Raw genomic sequence first — 15118 nt, 5'->3', positions numbered from 1 at the left:
TAGATGATGCCAAGAAATTTTATTAGGTGTGATAGTACCAAACCTGTTGCCATCGACTCAATTCCGACTTTATAGTTACCCTATCGCACAGAGTAGAACTGCCTGCATAGGGTTTCCAAGGAGCGGATGGGAGATTCGAACTGCTGACCTTTTGGTTAGCAGCCAAGCTCTTAACCACTATGCCACCAGGGCCTCGCGTTGTGGATACCTGAGAAATGTCCATTTATTTCGCAAATGTGCAGGAGTAGTGTGATGCCTGGGATTTGCTTCAAATTATTTTAGGAAAAAAAAAAAAAGGATAAAATGTGAGCGATGACAGTGATTCCTTAAGATGCTGTGCTCAGTCACACATCCTCAGAGCAAATCAGGAATCCCTCTTCCTGTTTTCCTGTGGCCACAGGTGAGCTGAAGAGCCTTGGTGGTGCAGTGGTTAAGAACTCCACTGCTAACCAAAAGGTCAGCAGCTCAGATCCATCAGGCGCTCCTTGGAAACCCTATGGGGCAGTTCTGCTCTGTCCTATATGGTCGCTATGGGTCAGAATCAACTGGAAGGCAGTGAGGGAGGGAGGCACATGGGCTGCAAGGAGAAAAGAGGCCAAGGGGGCTAGTGGACAGAGCCCAGGAAGGGGAGGCTGAGTAGAACTAGATGATTCTGTCTGGAAACCAACTAAGTAATTTAACAAGCTGTCAGTCTTTTTTTCCTCAGCGTGTGCATGTGTGTTTTAATTTTACTATAGTAAAATTTATGTAACAAAAAAATGGCCACTTCGGTCATTTTTAAACATACAGTTCAGTGACGCTGAGTACATTCACCATGTTGGGCGGCTGTTGTCCCGTTTTCCATTTCCCAGAGTTTCTCATCACCCCAAACAGAAACTCTATGTCCTTAGGCAGTACTACCCGCTCCCTCCTCCTCCCAGTCCCTGGGAGCTGCTGGTAGACTTCGGTCTCCATACATCTGCCTGTTCTAGATGTTTCCTATAAGTGGGGTCACGCGGTATTCTTTTGTGCCTGAATAATTTCATTCAGCAGAATGTGTTCAAGATTCATCCATGTCATAGCATGATCAGAACTTCTTCCCTTTGTGGCTGAATCATACTCCATTTTATGTGTACACCAGAACCAAATCGTATTCCATTTTATGTACACGCCAGAACCAAATCGTATTCCATTTTATGTACACACCAGAACCAAATCGTATTCCATTTTATGTACACACCAGAACCAAATCGTATTCCATTTTGTGTACACACCAGAACCAAATCTGTTCCATTTTATGCACACGCCAGAACCAAATCGTATTCCATTTTATGCACATGCCAGACCCAAATCGTATTCCATTTTATGTACACACCAGACCCAAATCGTATTCCATTTTATGTACGCACCAGACCCAAATCGTATTCCATTTTATACACACGCCAGAACCAAATCACATTCCATTTTATGTACACTCCAGAGCCAAATTGCATTCCATTTTATGCATACGCCAGAACCAAATCATATTCCATTTTATGTACACACCAGAACCAAATCGTATTCCATTTCATGCACACGCCAGAGTCAAATCCCATTCCATTTTATGCACACGCCAGACCCAAATCGCATTCCATTTTATGCACACGCCAGAACCAAATCGTGTTCCATTTTATGCACACACCAGACCCAAATCGTATTCCATTTTATGCACACACCAGACCCAAATCGTATTCCATTGTATGCACACGCCAGAACCAAATCTCATTCCATTTTATGCACACGCCAGAACCAAATCGTATTCCATTTTATGTACACACCAGACCCAAATCGTATTCCATTTTATGTACACGCCAGACCCAAATCGTATTCCATTTTATGTACACGCCAGACCCAAATCGCATTCCATTTTATGCACACACCAGAACCAAATCGCATTCCATTTTATGTACACACCAGACCCAAATCGTATTCCATTTTATGTACACACCAGACCCAAATCGTATTCCATTTTATGTACACACCAGAACCAAATCGTATTCCATTTTATGCACACACCAGACCCAAATCGTATTCCATTTTATGTACACACCAGACCCAAATTGCATTCCATTTTATGCACACACCAGAACCAAATCATATTCTATTTTATGTGTATACCTGAACCAAATCCTATTCCATCTTCTGTACACACCAGAATCAAATCGTATTCCATCTCCTGTACACACCAAAACCAAATCATATTCCATTTTATGTATACACCAGAACCAATCCAGGTGCCACTGAGTCAGCTCTAACTCACAGTGACCCCCTGTGTGTCAGAGTAGAACTGTGCTCTGTAGGGTTTTCGGTGGCTGATTTTTCAGAAGGAGATCACCAGGCCTTTCTTCTGAGGTACTTCTGGGTGAACTTGAACCTCCAACCTTTCAGTTAGTGCCTGAATTCATTAACTATTTGCACCACCCAGGAACCCAGCATGTACCACATTTGTTTGTCCTTTCATCTCTTGGTGGGCACTTGGGTTGTTCCCCCCTTGGAGGCTCTGACTAGGGCTGTAGTGAGCACTGATGTACTGTCATTCTTTCGAAACATATCGTTCTCCCCACCCCCCACTGCCCATGTTGCTTGGTGTCTGGCATCTTTTGCTCTGGTCTTAGTGAGTTTGTGTGCTTGCAAAAATGGGCTCCTCCCTGTGTTCAGGCTGGCCCTCTGAGCTTTCAGACCCTCCTCCGTTTGGGATCCTGTGTTTACAGAAGGAGGATAATTGACCTCAAGCCCAGAGTGAGGGTGGGGGGCGGTTAACAGGGCACCAGCACACCTCCCCTGATCTTCTGCAGGCTCTAGGCAGCCCCACAACCCAACCCTAATTGCTTCTAATGCCCTGGTAGACAGTGCAGCCGGCCGGGGTGTCTGCTCCTATCTCTTCCTGAGATTTAAATTGCCATAGATGCAGTAATTTATGTTCTCCCCGGGACAGGGGGTCATAAATCGGGGAGAGAAAGTCCGGCCGCATCACATAAATCATGGGAAACACAGCAAACAGTGGTGTCAGCAGCGCGCTCTCTGCTCTCAGAGGTGCTCGGAGCCTCGCTGCTGTCTGTCTTTCCGTCTGCTCATGGTGCCCGAGGCTGGTGTTGCTTCTGGAATTCAAGTTCTCGGCGGTGAGATCTCGCTGCCTGTCCTGTCCTGCTGATGTCAGTCACCCACTGCACAGCCCAGCATAGCAAAGCAACGGGAAGGAAAAGCAGTACGTCCGGCATCCGTGAACGTCTGTTGGACATGGGGGATGGCACGGTGGAGCCCTTGTAAAAACTCACAGTGGCAGCGGCAGCAGGGGAGGCAGCCTGCTAGCAGGAGGATGCGAGGACGCAGTTACTCTTTTCTTAAGGGAGAGTGATCCCCGAAGCTTAAAGGGTGGAGGAGTCTTTCATTGTTGCTTCAACGATATATTGCTCCTAATAGAAACCACTGCTACCCAAACCCACTGCTGTTGAGTCGATTCCGACTCGTAGCGACCCTATAGAAAGAACAGGGAAAAGTTACTCTGTAGATGCTCAGTGGAGTCCCTGGGTGGTACAAACAGTTAATGCGCTCAGCTGCTAACCAGGAGGTTTGCAGTTCGAATCCACCCAGAGGTGCCTTGGAAGAAAGGTCTGGTGTTCCACTTATGAAAAATCAGCCTTTGAAAACCCTATGGAGCACAGTTCTACCCTGACCACAAGGGGTCGCCAGGAACTGGAACAGACTCAGTGGCAGCTGGGTTAGATGCTCAGGAAAGGTTTGGTTGGATGCATGAATACTTGGACAATAAGGACGTTTGGCTATAGCCATTGGTGTTAGATTGTGCTGGGCTGAGCTAAAGGCAGGATATAGGGGTGAGAGCACTCTGGGAGAAGACAGACGGCCCGCTTGCTCCATCACCTGCTAATGGTGTAATGCTGGCAAGTCACTTTGCTTCTTTCAAGAAATTCTGTTTCTCTATTTGTAAACACTGCACTGGTAATCCCTCTCTGGTTTTCTCTTCTCACTGAGCCACACAGGGCAATACGTATGAAAGTGTTTTATCAATGATAAAATGCCGTACATGATGGTCTCTGGTGGTCTCCGTTTATGAACTTTACACCTTCTGAGAGAAGGAGAAGCCTGAAGACACTTCCTTCCATTGTCCAAGGCTGGGTTAGTGAAACCTAGCCCAGGCCCGCTCCACGGTGACCGTATTGGCCCCTCTCCTTGGAGCTTCTTGAATGCTGCTTAATTCTTAACCTGGCCGTGGACATAGAGGGTTGTGAGGAGTCAGACCTGGGCTGTGCCTCCGGGTGACCAGTGGGCAGCCCCAGGACCCTGCAGTAGTGGAGACTGAGCAGTGACAACAGACCCGCTTTCTGGTCATGACCTGTAGATGAGTAACCCAGGCATAATAAGTCAAGAACAGCCCTTGCTGGTGCACAGAACTCTACAGTGAGTGAGGTGTTTCCGCTTCGAGTACACCCTTTTTAAGTCTGGAGGCTTCTTTTTATTTAATTATTATATGTGTTATTATATGTAATAACATGAAATATCTCGGGCCCCCTCCACATCAGGGTAGTCGTATGTTTTATATTCATTTCAACAGAAAATGCACTAGGCAAGCTTTTAAGTGAGTTTGTAATTTCTTAATCCCAATAGAAATAGATATAATTGAAAAAGTCATAGAAGATCCATGTATGAAATAATACTGTGTTTTCTGTCTTGAGCAAGGCTTGGTGAACATCAAGTCACAGACCTCTTGCGATACCTCCTCTTCTCACAAGAGGGCGTGAATGATCTCATTTGGTCTTCCAAAACCCTGGAGAGGTGGTGGTAACAGGAGCTGGAGGTGGCACAAAAAATTAACTAGCTCGACTACTAACTAAAATGTTGGAGGTTCGAGTCCACCCAGAGGAGCCTTGAAAGAAAGGCCTGGAGATTTACTTCTAAAAAATCAGCCATGGAAAATCCTGTGGAGCCCAGTTCTATTCTGAGACACATGGGATTGCCATTTGGAGTCAACTTGAGAGCAACTGGTCTGGTGAACTTTGGTTCGGAGGTGGTACAGGAGGTGGACGAGGGCTGGCAGGACAAGCAGCAGCCATACTACTGCCACTGTAGGAAAACCCTGAGAGGCGGGGCCAGCCAAGAACCACTTCTCCTGTAGCCCTCTCTATCTCTACCCCCAGACAGTGAATTGAGTTGCCACCTGAAAACCAGGTACCAGAGCTTCACTGTTCCTGTTCTCCTCTCTTTCTCCCCTTCTTCATCACCATTTCTCCACGCCCAAGCTTAAATGCAGTGGGCTGGGAGGAAGCAGCTCTTCTGGGTCCTTTACTCCTAAGTTACCTGGCTGGGGAGTGAGTGAGTGTGTGTATGAGTGGTTGATAGGAAGGGGCAGGTGAAATCCGTGAGATGAGTGGCTATGCCTTTGTGTAGATGAGTCAGTTGTTCTTGTTAGGTGCTGTCAAGCCTAGTTCAACTCATAACAACTCCATGTGGCAAAGTGGAACTGCTGCATAGGGTTTCCTAGACTATAACCTTTACAAGGGCAGACTGCCAGGTCTGTCTCCTATGGAGCTCTTGGGTAGGATCGAACCACCAACCTTTTGGTTAGCAGCCAAACACTTAACTGTTGCACCATCAGGGCTCCTTGAGTAAATTATTAAACCCCTCAATTCTTCTCAGGCCTGTGCTTTGCCCTGAGCCATTTTCATGGACTCAGGAGGTAGGCAAATGACCAGGGATTATATTCCAGGGTAGGCAGAGCCTTAACTGTGGAGCCAGACAGACCTGGTTCTGGCCCAGCCTGATGACTTTTGAGGCCTATGATCTTGGGGGAGTTGGTTACTGCTCTGAGATGTAGCAGGACAATGGATGACAACACAGATTCCCACATAAGGTTTTTGTAAGGATAGAGAGATAATATAAGTGAAATGCGTATTATAAATTCATAGTATAGAAGTGTGTGGGAAACCCTGGTGGCGTAGTGGTTAAGAGCTACGGCTGCTAACCAAAAGGTGGGCAGTTCGAAACCACTAGCTGCTCCTTGGAAACTCCATGGGGCAGTTCCACTCTGTCCTATATAGTCACTGTGAGTTGGAATTGGCCCCACAGCAACGGGTTTGGTTTAGTTTTTATTTTAGAAGTGTGTGTGTATATATATGCATATGTGTGTGTATATGCATATATATGTGTGTGTGTATATATATATGCATACGTGTGTGTGTGTGTGTGTGTGTGTGTGTGTACACCTTGGAGGAGTGCCCTGGCAATCTGCTTCTGAAAGGTCACAGGCATTGAAAACCATATGTAGCAGTTCCACTCTGCACACACTGGGTCGCCATGAGTCAGAATCGACTCCATGACAACTGTTTCTCCCTGTCTCTCTCTCTGCATATATGTAAGTAGATAAAACTTCCAAGTGCTATGAAAATGTATAGTGCCCAGAACTCCAACTGATGGTTCCCTCCCTAGCTAATTAGAGCCGGTGACCCCAGTGTACAGAGCTTCGCAGCAACAAAGAAATCACAAACCATAATAGTAGCTGATCTTCCCCTGATCCTACAGAGGCTGCCCTCCAGCAGACACAGATCCCAGTGTCCCTGGTATTGGATGCTGCTGAGGAGAAGCCAGCTGGACAGATGTGTGGGTTCCCAGTGTCATTCCAGAAACCTGATTATGGGCCAAGGGAATACCCATCTTTTTCATTTGTTTGTTTACTTATTCATTCCTTTGTTTGGCCAACATTTTCTTAGTGGCTACAATGTGCCATGCACTGTGCCAGGCCATGAGAATACAGCAGTGGACGGACACTATGCCCACCCACATGGCGCTCACAGTCTGGGAGAGGAGCTAGGGGTCTCCAGAAGGAGGCTCTAGGTTTAACTCTCTGTTTTCTCATTGGAGCCCTGATGGCACAGTGGTTAAGCACTCATCTGCTAACCAAAAGGTTGGCAGTTCGAATCTACCAGCCGCTTCTTGGAAATCCTATGGGGCAGTTCTCCTGGGTCCTATAGGGTCACTAGGAGTCGGAATGGACTCAACAGGAATGGGTTTGGTTTTTTGTTTTGTTTTCTTATTAGCAATTTCTGAATTAGAGAACAAAGTTAGAATCCAGCTGTTGCAATGTTTTTGTATCTTTAAAGCAAGTTGTCTCTGTGTGTAAAAACGATGTAACTTCGGGGTTAGCTTAGAGAGAAACTGAAGGAGAACCTTCCTGGAGTAAGTTGGTGTCACTGTGTTATTCCCACACATCTTCTCACATGCACTCTTACCGAGGTTTTCACACCTTTTGTCTGACAAAGATATCTATACTATCTGTGAAAAGGAACTTTGCTCACTCACACATTCGTCCATTCAACAAACACTTGTGGGTCACCGGTGACCTCTGAGGGCCAGCACTGGGTGTGAGCAGTACCAGGGAGTTAGATGTACTTCCTGCTCTCTGGAGACTCCCAGCCTTGAGAACAGACGTGCACCCTGACTCTACAGGGCAAGACATGAGAGCGTTCAGGGGTCTGAGAGAATTGAGGAAGGGGAGCTTGCTCTGGCTGGGGGATGGTGAGCTCCCTCCCTGGGAGATGTGACACTTGAGTTGGGCCTTGAGGAAGAGGTAAGGTTCTAATGCATGGAGAACTGGGGGAGGAGCATCCCACAGGCATCACAGAGAAGTCCCAGAGGCAGCCACATACAAACCAGGTGAGGGACCGTGCCATGGAGTGCCGCGTAAATTCATACAAGGAGCAGAGGGTGGCGGGCTTGAAAAGCTGGCTGGGAGCAGGTAGAGGGCCTTACACGCCAGGCTGAAGAGTTGGAATGTTATTCTTTAGGCACCATTGAAAGCTTCTGAGCCTACGAGTAATAAGACCAGAAAGCAATATAGTAGAGTGTGAAGACTGAATTGAAAGAGGGAGAGAATGAAGAAAAGAGACTGGGTAGGAAGCTATTACTATAGCCTGAACATGCTTGAAACAAGATTTGACAGTGGGATTGGGACCAAACAGGCAAATTCAGAAGATGTTGTGCAAGAAGAACTTTGGGATGTAGCACCTAATTAGACATGAAAAATGAGGGCTGCGGCATAAAGGCGGACGCCAGAACTACAAGCCCGAGTGACTGGTAGGCTGGCAGTGACAGGAAAGGAGGAGTCGGAGGGAAAGGCACCTAGGGAAAGGAGGCGATAAGGTGTGAATAAATATGTGGGGTACCTAATATGTGGCACAGGCAGTTTGCCGGGGCTACTAACTAAAAAGGTTGACAGTTCAAACCCACCCCGTGGTGCCACAGAAGAAAATCCTGGCAGTCTGCTTCCATGAAGACTACAGCCAAGAAGACCCTACGGAGCTCAGTTCTACTCTGTGACACAGGGGTTGCCAGCAGATGGAACCAACTCGACGGCAGTGAATTTTTTTTTTTTTTTTTGACAATCTCTTAATGGAGTTCATGGGTGGTGCCAATGGTTAATGTGTTCAGCTGCTAACCGAAAGTTTGGCAGTTTGAGTCTGCCCAGAGGTGCCTTGGAAGAAAAGCCTGGTGATCTACTTCTGAAAAACCAGCCGCTGAAAAGGCCGTGGAGCACAGTTCTATTTGGACACACACGGGGTCACCATGAGTCGGAATTGACTTGACAATGACAACAGGTAAAAATCTCTTAATGCCGAAAAAGGGAACATTGACATAGAGAAAAGATGTGGGAACATGGCCATTGGTTAGGCTTCTGTAGTTGGCATACTGGGCAGGCTGTTCCTTGCACAACTCCAGGGGGCGCTGTCCTATTGGGCTTTGATGGAAATGATGCTCTGAAGCTGTGCAATATGGCGGCCCTGTGTGGGGTGGGGTGGCCAAAAGGAAGCCACGTACTGTTTGAACTCTTGCTGTGTTTGACTGACTCTCCGTGATCTTTCTCTCACTGCAGCTATCGCCTGTGTGACCCTTCTGAAAAAAAGGTATATGGAAAAGCACCTCTGTTTGGACAATATTTTGTTCTGGAAAACCCAGGGATAATCAAGGTGGGAGACCCCGTGTACCTGCTGGGCCAGTAGCAGGTACCGTATCTCTTGGAAATTCAGGTGCCTTTAGCAGTGCTCTTAAAACGACAACACTTGGAGCTCCGTGTTTCGGAACTGACATCTTAGCATTGTCTTTAGATCTGTGATTTCAACATTTTTCTTCTCATGGACTTCTTGTGGCTCGGTGCCTCTACTGCCCCACTGTACAAAGTGAAAAACACAGTCTTGGTAACTTAGTAGGACTTCAGTAAGTCACTTAAATGACAAGACAGGATGTTGGAAACCCCTCATTTAACTATAACTGTGGAATAATTCCTTCTCTTTCCTCTCGGTTCACCTACCCAGGATGCTGACCTCTGTCATCTCATTACCACCCCTTAGGGTGAAAGAAGAGAAGAGAAAGAGGAAGAATGCAAGGGAGGACCAAAAGAATGTTCTAGAATGTTTTATTATCCCTATGCATTCAGCATGGAAACCCTGGTGGCGTAATGGTTAAGAGCTGCTGCTGCTAACCAAAAGGTCGGCAGTTTGAATCCACCAAGCGCTCCTTGGAAACTCAATGGGGCAGTTCTACTCTGTCCCGTAGGGTCGCTATGAGTCGGAGTCGACTCGATGGCAACGGGTACGCATTGAGCATTCAGTGGAAATTAAATAGCTCCCCAAGCAGGGCTAGAATGCCACTTCATTGTTCTCTGTCTCATGTCAGGTTCTGTGTGAGCTTTTACAAGGACTTAAAGAACCTGGTGTTCAGAAAACACTTAGGATGTTAATTTTACAAAGACCTTCTTGGATCCAGCACTATTGCATCTCAGACAGTGTCCGCCAGGATTTGATGGACCCTTCATAGCGCACAGTGCCCGAGGCTGAGGACGCCAGAAACGTCAGGGTCGAAAGTCCATGCACAAGGGCAGCGTGGCTGCCAGCCTCTGAGCTGGATCACCTGAAAAGCGAGTCAGGCGAACAGAAACTCCCCTGCCGTGAAGCACCATATCAAGCGTTTTCCACTGTGATCCTCAGCCTTTCTAAAGACATCAGTCAACAGTGGCCCCATAGAGGGAATGGCCCCTGACGTGTTGCTGTGTGATGTTGTCCAGGGACTGGATGGTGCCTTTCTAATGCCCACTGCCGTCTAGTCGATTCCAACTCATAGTGACCCCATAGCGTCCTTCTTAATAGAACGGAAAGAGATGGTCCTGAGAAGAAAAGGTGCCACCTAGTGGCATCGAATAGCAGTTCAGCTCATGCTATTAAAAAAAAATTGAAAACGTGCCTTTAAGTGTGTTTTATTTTTCAATCCTGGAAAATTGGAGTCCCCAGATGATGCAAACAGTTGATGTGCTCAGGTGCTAACTTAAAGGTAGGAGGCTCGAGTTCACCCAGAGATATTTCAGAAGAAAGACCTGGCAACCTGCTTCCAAAAAATCAGCCATTGATAACCCTGTAGAGTACAGTTCTACTCTGACACACATGGGGTCACCATGAATCAGAGTTGACTTGATGGCAGCTGGTACTGGTTTACTTGTACCCTGGGAAAAAAAAATTTTAAAGGAAGTCTTGGGACCTCCAGGTGCTCTCTGCTTCTCTCCTGCAGGTGTCTGATTCCTGCAACTGCTCAGAAGGGTGACTGTGCTGTCTCCTTGCTGGTCTCGTCAGCTCATGACTGGACGCCTCAAATTCAGGGTGAAAAGTTCTTAAATCTCTGGCTGAGAAGAAATGTGATCGCATGGTTCGAAATAAATCGCTGAAAATCTTTAAAAGGCAAAAAGGAAAACGTGTAGGTTCATTGAAAAATAAATGTCTGCTGATTGAATTATAACTCTAGGATAGGATGAGTGTATCTTTCATTGACACTGTGTCTTTTGACTGTGCGGGGAAGCTGACCAAATCTTTCAAAGATGTTTCAAAAATGTAAATAAATGGAAGCTAGCTTGACTAGTTGCAAGTCTTACTACCTTCTTGGCAAAAAAGTCAGACTTTGGAAGGTGAATGGGCAAAATCAACAGTTACCACCAATAATTCTGCACCTGGGTGACCCAGAGGAACACCCGTCTTTGAAAGGCTGTCGAGTAAACAGGCTTTTTTTCCCCCCAGGAGTCATGCATTTTTCACTTTGGCTTTATAAAAGAGTTCAGTAATAATGGGAGTGAACAGAGGCTTGTGTATGGCTCTGATGCTGAACAGGTTTCAGCAGAGCTTCCAGACTAAGACTAGGAAGAAAGGTGAGGCGATCTGCTCCCAAAAATGAGAACCTAGGGTTGCCAGAGTCTGACCTGCAACTGATCGTTGGGATGGAGCAGGACCAGGCAAAGCTTCATTTCATTGTGCACGGGGTGACCGTGAATTGGGGGCCGACTTGATGACGGCAAACAACGGCAAAGCACAGCTTTGAGGAAAAGTTACAGGTTAAGGAGTGAGGGAGTATGTGTTTTCTGGTTGGTAAACCATTGCCATTTGCTTTCTGCACACTTGGAACGAAGTGGAGAACTGATGATCGAGATAACCTGGGCCGCCCTCCCTAGTGGGCCCGCTTTATGCTGAAACTACGGATGGTGTTACTGCTGGGTGCCCTTGAGTCGATTCAGGCTCACAGCGACTCCATGGGACGGAGTAAAACTGCCCCCTGGGGTTTTCTTGGCTGTACTCTTCATGGGACTAGATCGCCACATCTTTCTCCCATAGAACGGCTGGGTGGGTTTGAACCTCCAACCTCTTGGTTAGCAGCTGAGCACCACCGGGACTCCTTGAAACTACAGATGGATGGAGACAAAAATAAGAATTCCTCAAGAAGTGTTACTAACGGGACTGGGAGAGCCCAAGAAGGAATTCACGGAAGATTTAGGAGCCAATATGAATATGTGCTCTGGGAGATCAGCCAAGAGGTCGGGGTCGTATTCGATGGCTCTTGTTGTTAGTCGCCATCAAGTAGGCTCCGATTCATGGCAACCTTGCGTTTTCTGGCCCTCCCCGTCTGCAGGGTCCTTGGTATGTCTGAGTCCTTGTTGCAGCTGTTGTGTTAGTCCATCTCATTGGGGGCTTCCCTCGTTTTCATCGGCCCCCCACTTTACCAAACGTTATGTTCTTTTCTAGTGATGGGTCTTTCCTGATGTGTCCAAAGTGAGTGATTCAAAGTCTCGCCATTCTTACTTCAAAGGAGCATTCCGGTTGTATTTCTTCTAGGCCTGACTGTTCATTCTTTGGCAGTCAGGAATATATTCAGTATTCATTGCCAGCATCACAGATTGGATGCATCAATTCTTCTGTCTTCCTTTTTTATTATGCAATTTTCTCATGCATATGAAGTGATTGGAAGGACCATGGCTTGGGTCAGACACACTTTAGTCAGCAAAGCGACATCTTTGCTTTTTAAGACTTTAAAGAGCTCTTTTGCGATATGCTGTTTGACTTCTTGACTGCTGCTTCCATGGGCGTTGATTGTTGATCCACGTAGAATGAAAAAGTTGTCATTTTATTTTTTTTGTAATCAGTGGCAAGCTGAATGTCTTAGACCTGAATTTCTAACCTCTTGTAAGGAGTGACATCAACTTCCCCAGTGACCAGTCTGTGTCAAAGGCCACACTTCACACAGGCCCTGTCATCCTCAGTGGCCAGGGCCTCTGGGCAGCTCACATTGCAGGGCAACCCTCAAACGTAATGGGGCACTGGGACACCTTCCTTCCATTGGGGAGACATCTCCCTCTGCCCCTCAGAGTGTGAGGAAGATTCCTGTTTGAAGGAAGTTTCCAACGACCTTGAGAGTCTTAGAGTAGTTGCCAAGCTTTCTGTCAGTGAGATTTAAAAGCCATTTACTTGTGTTTATTTTATATTTAATGAGTTGGTTAATGCCAAAGGCAGGCTGATGTCCCGTTTATTTTGGATACTGAACATTTGCACACAATTTCACTTGAAATATAGGGTCAGGGATATAGGCCATCACAGACCCTTAGAAAGATCTCCTTACAGCAGCGTGTGATTGACATTCTAGGACAGGCCAAAAAAGCCACCTTTGATGGGTGTTTCATTCTGGGTGGCAACTCTACACCATAATCCCAGCAGAGAGTTACACACCCAGAGCTGAAGATCTTGAAAAGAACTGTGTAGGAAAGACTCTGGGCTGGCTGCCTGAAAGTCTTGCTGTCATGGCTAGTTCACAGAAAAGGTTAGAAACTCAGAACCAGGAGATAGAAGCAACAACTTATACACAAGGGAGTCCCTGGGTGGCATAAATGGTTTACGCGCGTTGGTGCTAACCAAAAGGTTGGCGGTTCGAGTCCACTCAGGGGTGCTTCTACTTCAGAAAAATCAGCCACTGAAAACCCTGTGGAGCACAGTTCTACTCTGACACACATGGGGTTGCCAGGAACCAAAACTGACTGAATGGCAACTGGTATGCACACAAGAATGGAAGGAAATCAGAATGAGCCTAACGAAAATTCAGCCCGCGTTCCACAGTGAGAGATACTCCTCCTCACCTTCTACCCTCAGCGATATACGTAAGACGCGGGCTCAGGAGATGAGCTGTGGGAGGTCTGCTAACTGGGTAAAGACTGTATGGAGACCTCCAAGATGTACTTGACTAGCAAAGTGTGACTTTGCAAATCATCCCTGAGGTATCACCAACCATGACAGCTCAAGTGCTAGGCAGGTGCCCTCAGAACGCCAAGGGTTTGCCAAATCCGTGATGGTGGAGAACAGCTGTATCGGAATCACTTCAAGGCTCTCAGACCAGAGCTGGGTTGTAGGTCTAATGGGTGGTGGTGGTGCCGTTCCTAACACTGCGTTTCCCCGAAGTATTATTGGGATTCTGAGTCTGCCTGAAGGGATGCTCCCGTGGGTGACTAAGCTTGAGAGGTCCTGCGCACCTCACTCCTCTGCGAAGACACGGAAGTACCTTGAAGGCTGTGGAGAGCTTTGCAGCAGAGAAACCCATTTGTCTGTGTTTTATATAAACCGTTGCTGTTGGGTCGATTCCGACTCATGGCGACCCCATGTGTGTCAGAGTAGAATTGTGCTTCGTAGGGTTTCCGATGGCTGATTTTGGGGGCATAGAGGCACCTGGGGTGCATTGAACCTCCAACCTTTTGATTCGCAGTGGAGCTCATTGTTTGCTCTACCTTGAGACTCCGTGTTTAATACAGCCCTTTGCCAAATTCTTTGATCACCTTTTGAGACATGTTGCTCTGATTTCTAGGGGAGCTCCAGCCCCAGGGGTGAGCAATCCTGAGTAGCGGAAATGATGCATTCAGGGGAAGCTGGGAGAAGTTGAAAGCATCTCCGTCCACGTGGAGGAGGCCTCTTGGGTTGCTCGCTCTTGTCTTCCTCCTCTTCGCTCTGACTGGTGCGGAGGTCTGGGTCTGAGGCTTAAAAGGTTGAAGGAGGCGTGGAGAGAGTGTTGTTGTGAGCTTGAGGGACAAACATCTCCTCTCTTGGGTCTCATTTTCCAAACCTGCATACACAGGTGGATAGTGTGGGTCGGGTTAGTTGAGAGAACTCAGACTGCCTTTAATCCTGTCCTTACAACAGTGTTTCATGGTATAAAAGCTAACCCCCCACCCATCCCCCCCCATATAAAAAAGCCAAACCTGTTGCCCTTGAGTTGATTCCCACTCATAGAGACCCTATAGGACAGAGTAGAACTGCCCCCCAGGGTTTCTAAGGTTGTAATCTTTTACGGAAGCAGACTGCCACATCTATCTCCCATGTGGCTGATGGGTTTGATCTGCTGACCTTTTGGTTAGCAGCTGAGTGCTTTAACCACTGCACCACCATGGCTCTTTCATAAGTGCTCCAGAACACTTCATACACCAGGGAGGGCACCATCTTTCAGTCTGCAAGCCTTACCTCTGTAACTCCATTGTAACTCTTCTCAGCTAGAGTTGCCCCCACGTCATAAAGCAGAATTAACCCAGGCATTCTATTGCCCAGACCATCAGACCATACGTGTGTATGTATGCACTTTACATTATGACCTCATGTCAGCTAGAACAGGCACTGTTTGTTTCTACCACTTTCTTAAAAACAGACAAGTGAGTTATGATAGTGTCTAAGGTCACCCAATTTTAAGCAAGGGGAAGAGCTCAGCTCAGTATCACACGTGTTCTTGGAATAGGGAAAATCAAAATGTATCT

At 47.0% G+C, this 15118-nt stretch overlaps 1 protein-coding gene across 5 annotated transcripts in view; it reads left to right on the top strand.

Moving 5' to 3' along the window:
- The window catches only part of MTARC1 (mitochondrial amidoxime reducing component 1), a 38666-nt gene extending 24182 nt beyond the window's left edge, over window positions 1-14484 (top strand). The window contains exons 7-8 of one of the 5 annotated variants that reach the window (XM_064276892.1): window positions 8900-8930; window positions 10585-14484. In XM_064276892.1, coding sequence (XP_064132962.1) covers window positions 8900-8930; window positions 10585-10617 — 64 coding nt within the window. In that variant the 3' untranslated portion in view covers window positions 10618-14484. The other 4 variants (XM_023538707.2, XM_064276891.1, XM_064276890.1 and 1 more) reach the window with 4 other exon arrangements.
- Window positions 14485-15118: the final 634 nt, after the last annotated feature.

Source organism: Loxodonta africana, chromosome 25, assembly GCF_030014295.1.
Source record: "Loxodonta africana isolate mLoxAfr1 chromosome 25, mLoxAfr1.hap2, whole genome shotgun sequence".
NCBI classification, from domain to species: domain Eukaryota; kingdom Metazoa; phylum Chordata; class Mammalia; order Proboscidea; family Elephantidae; genus Loxodonta; species Loxodonta africana.
The sequence above is the reverse complement of the archived record's forward strand: the minus strand, read 5'-3'. Positions and strand labels throughout refer to the sequence as shown.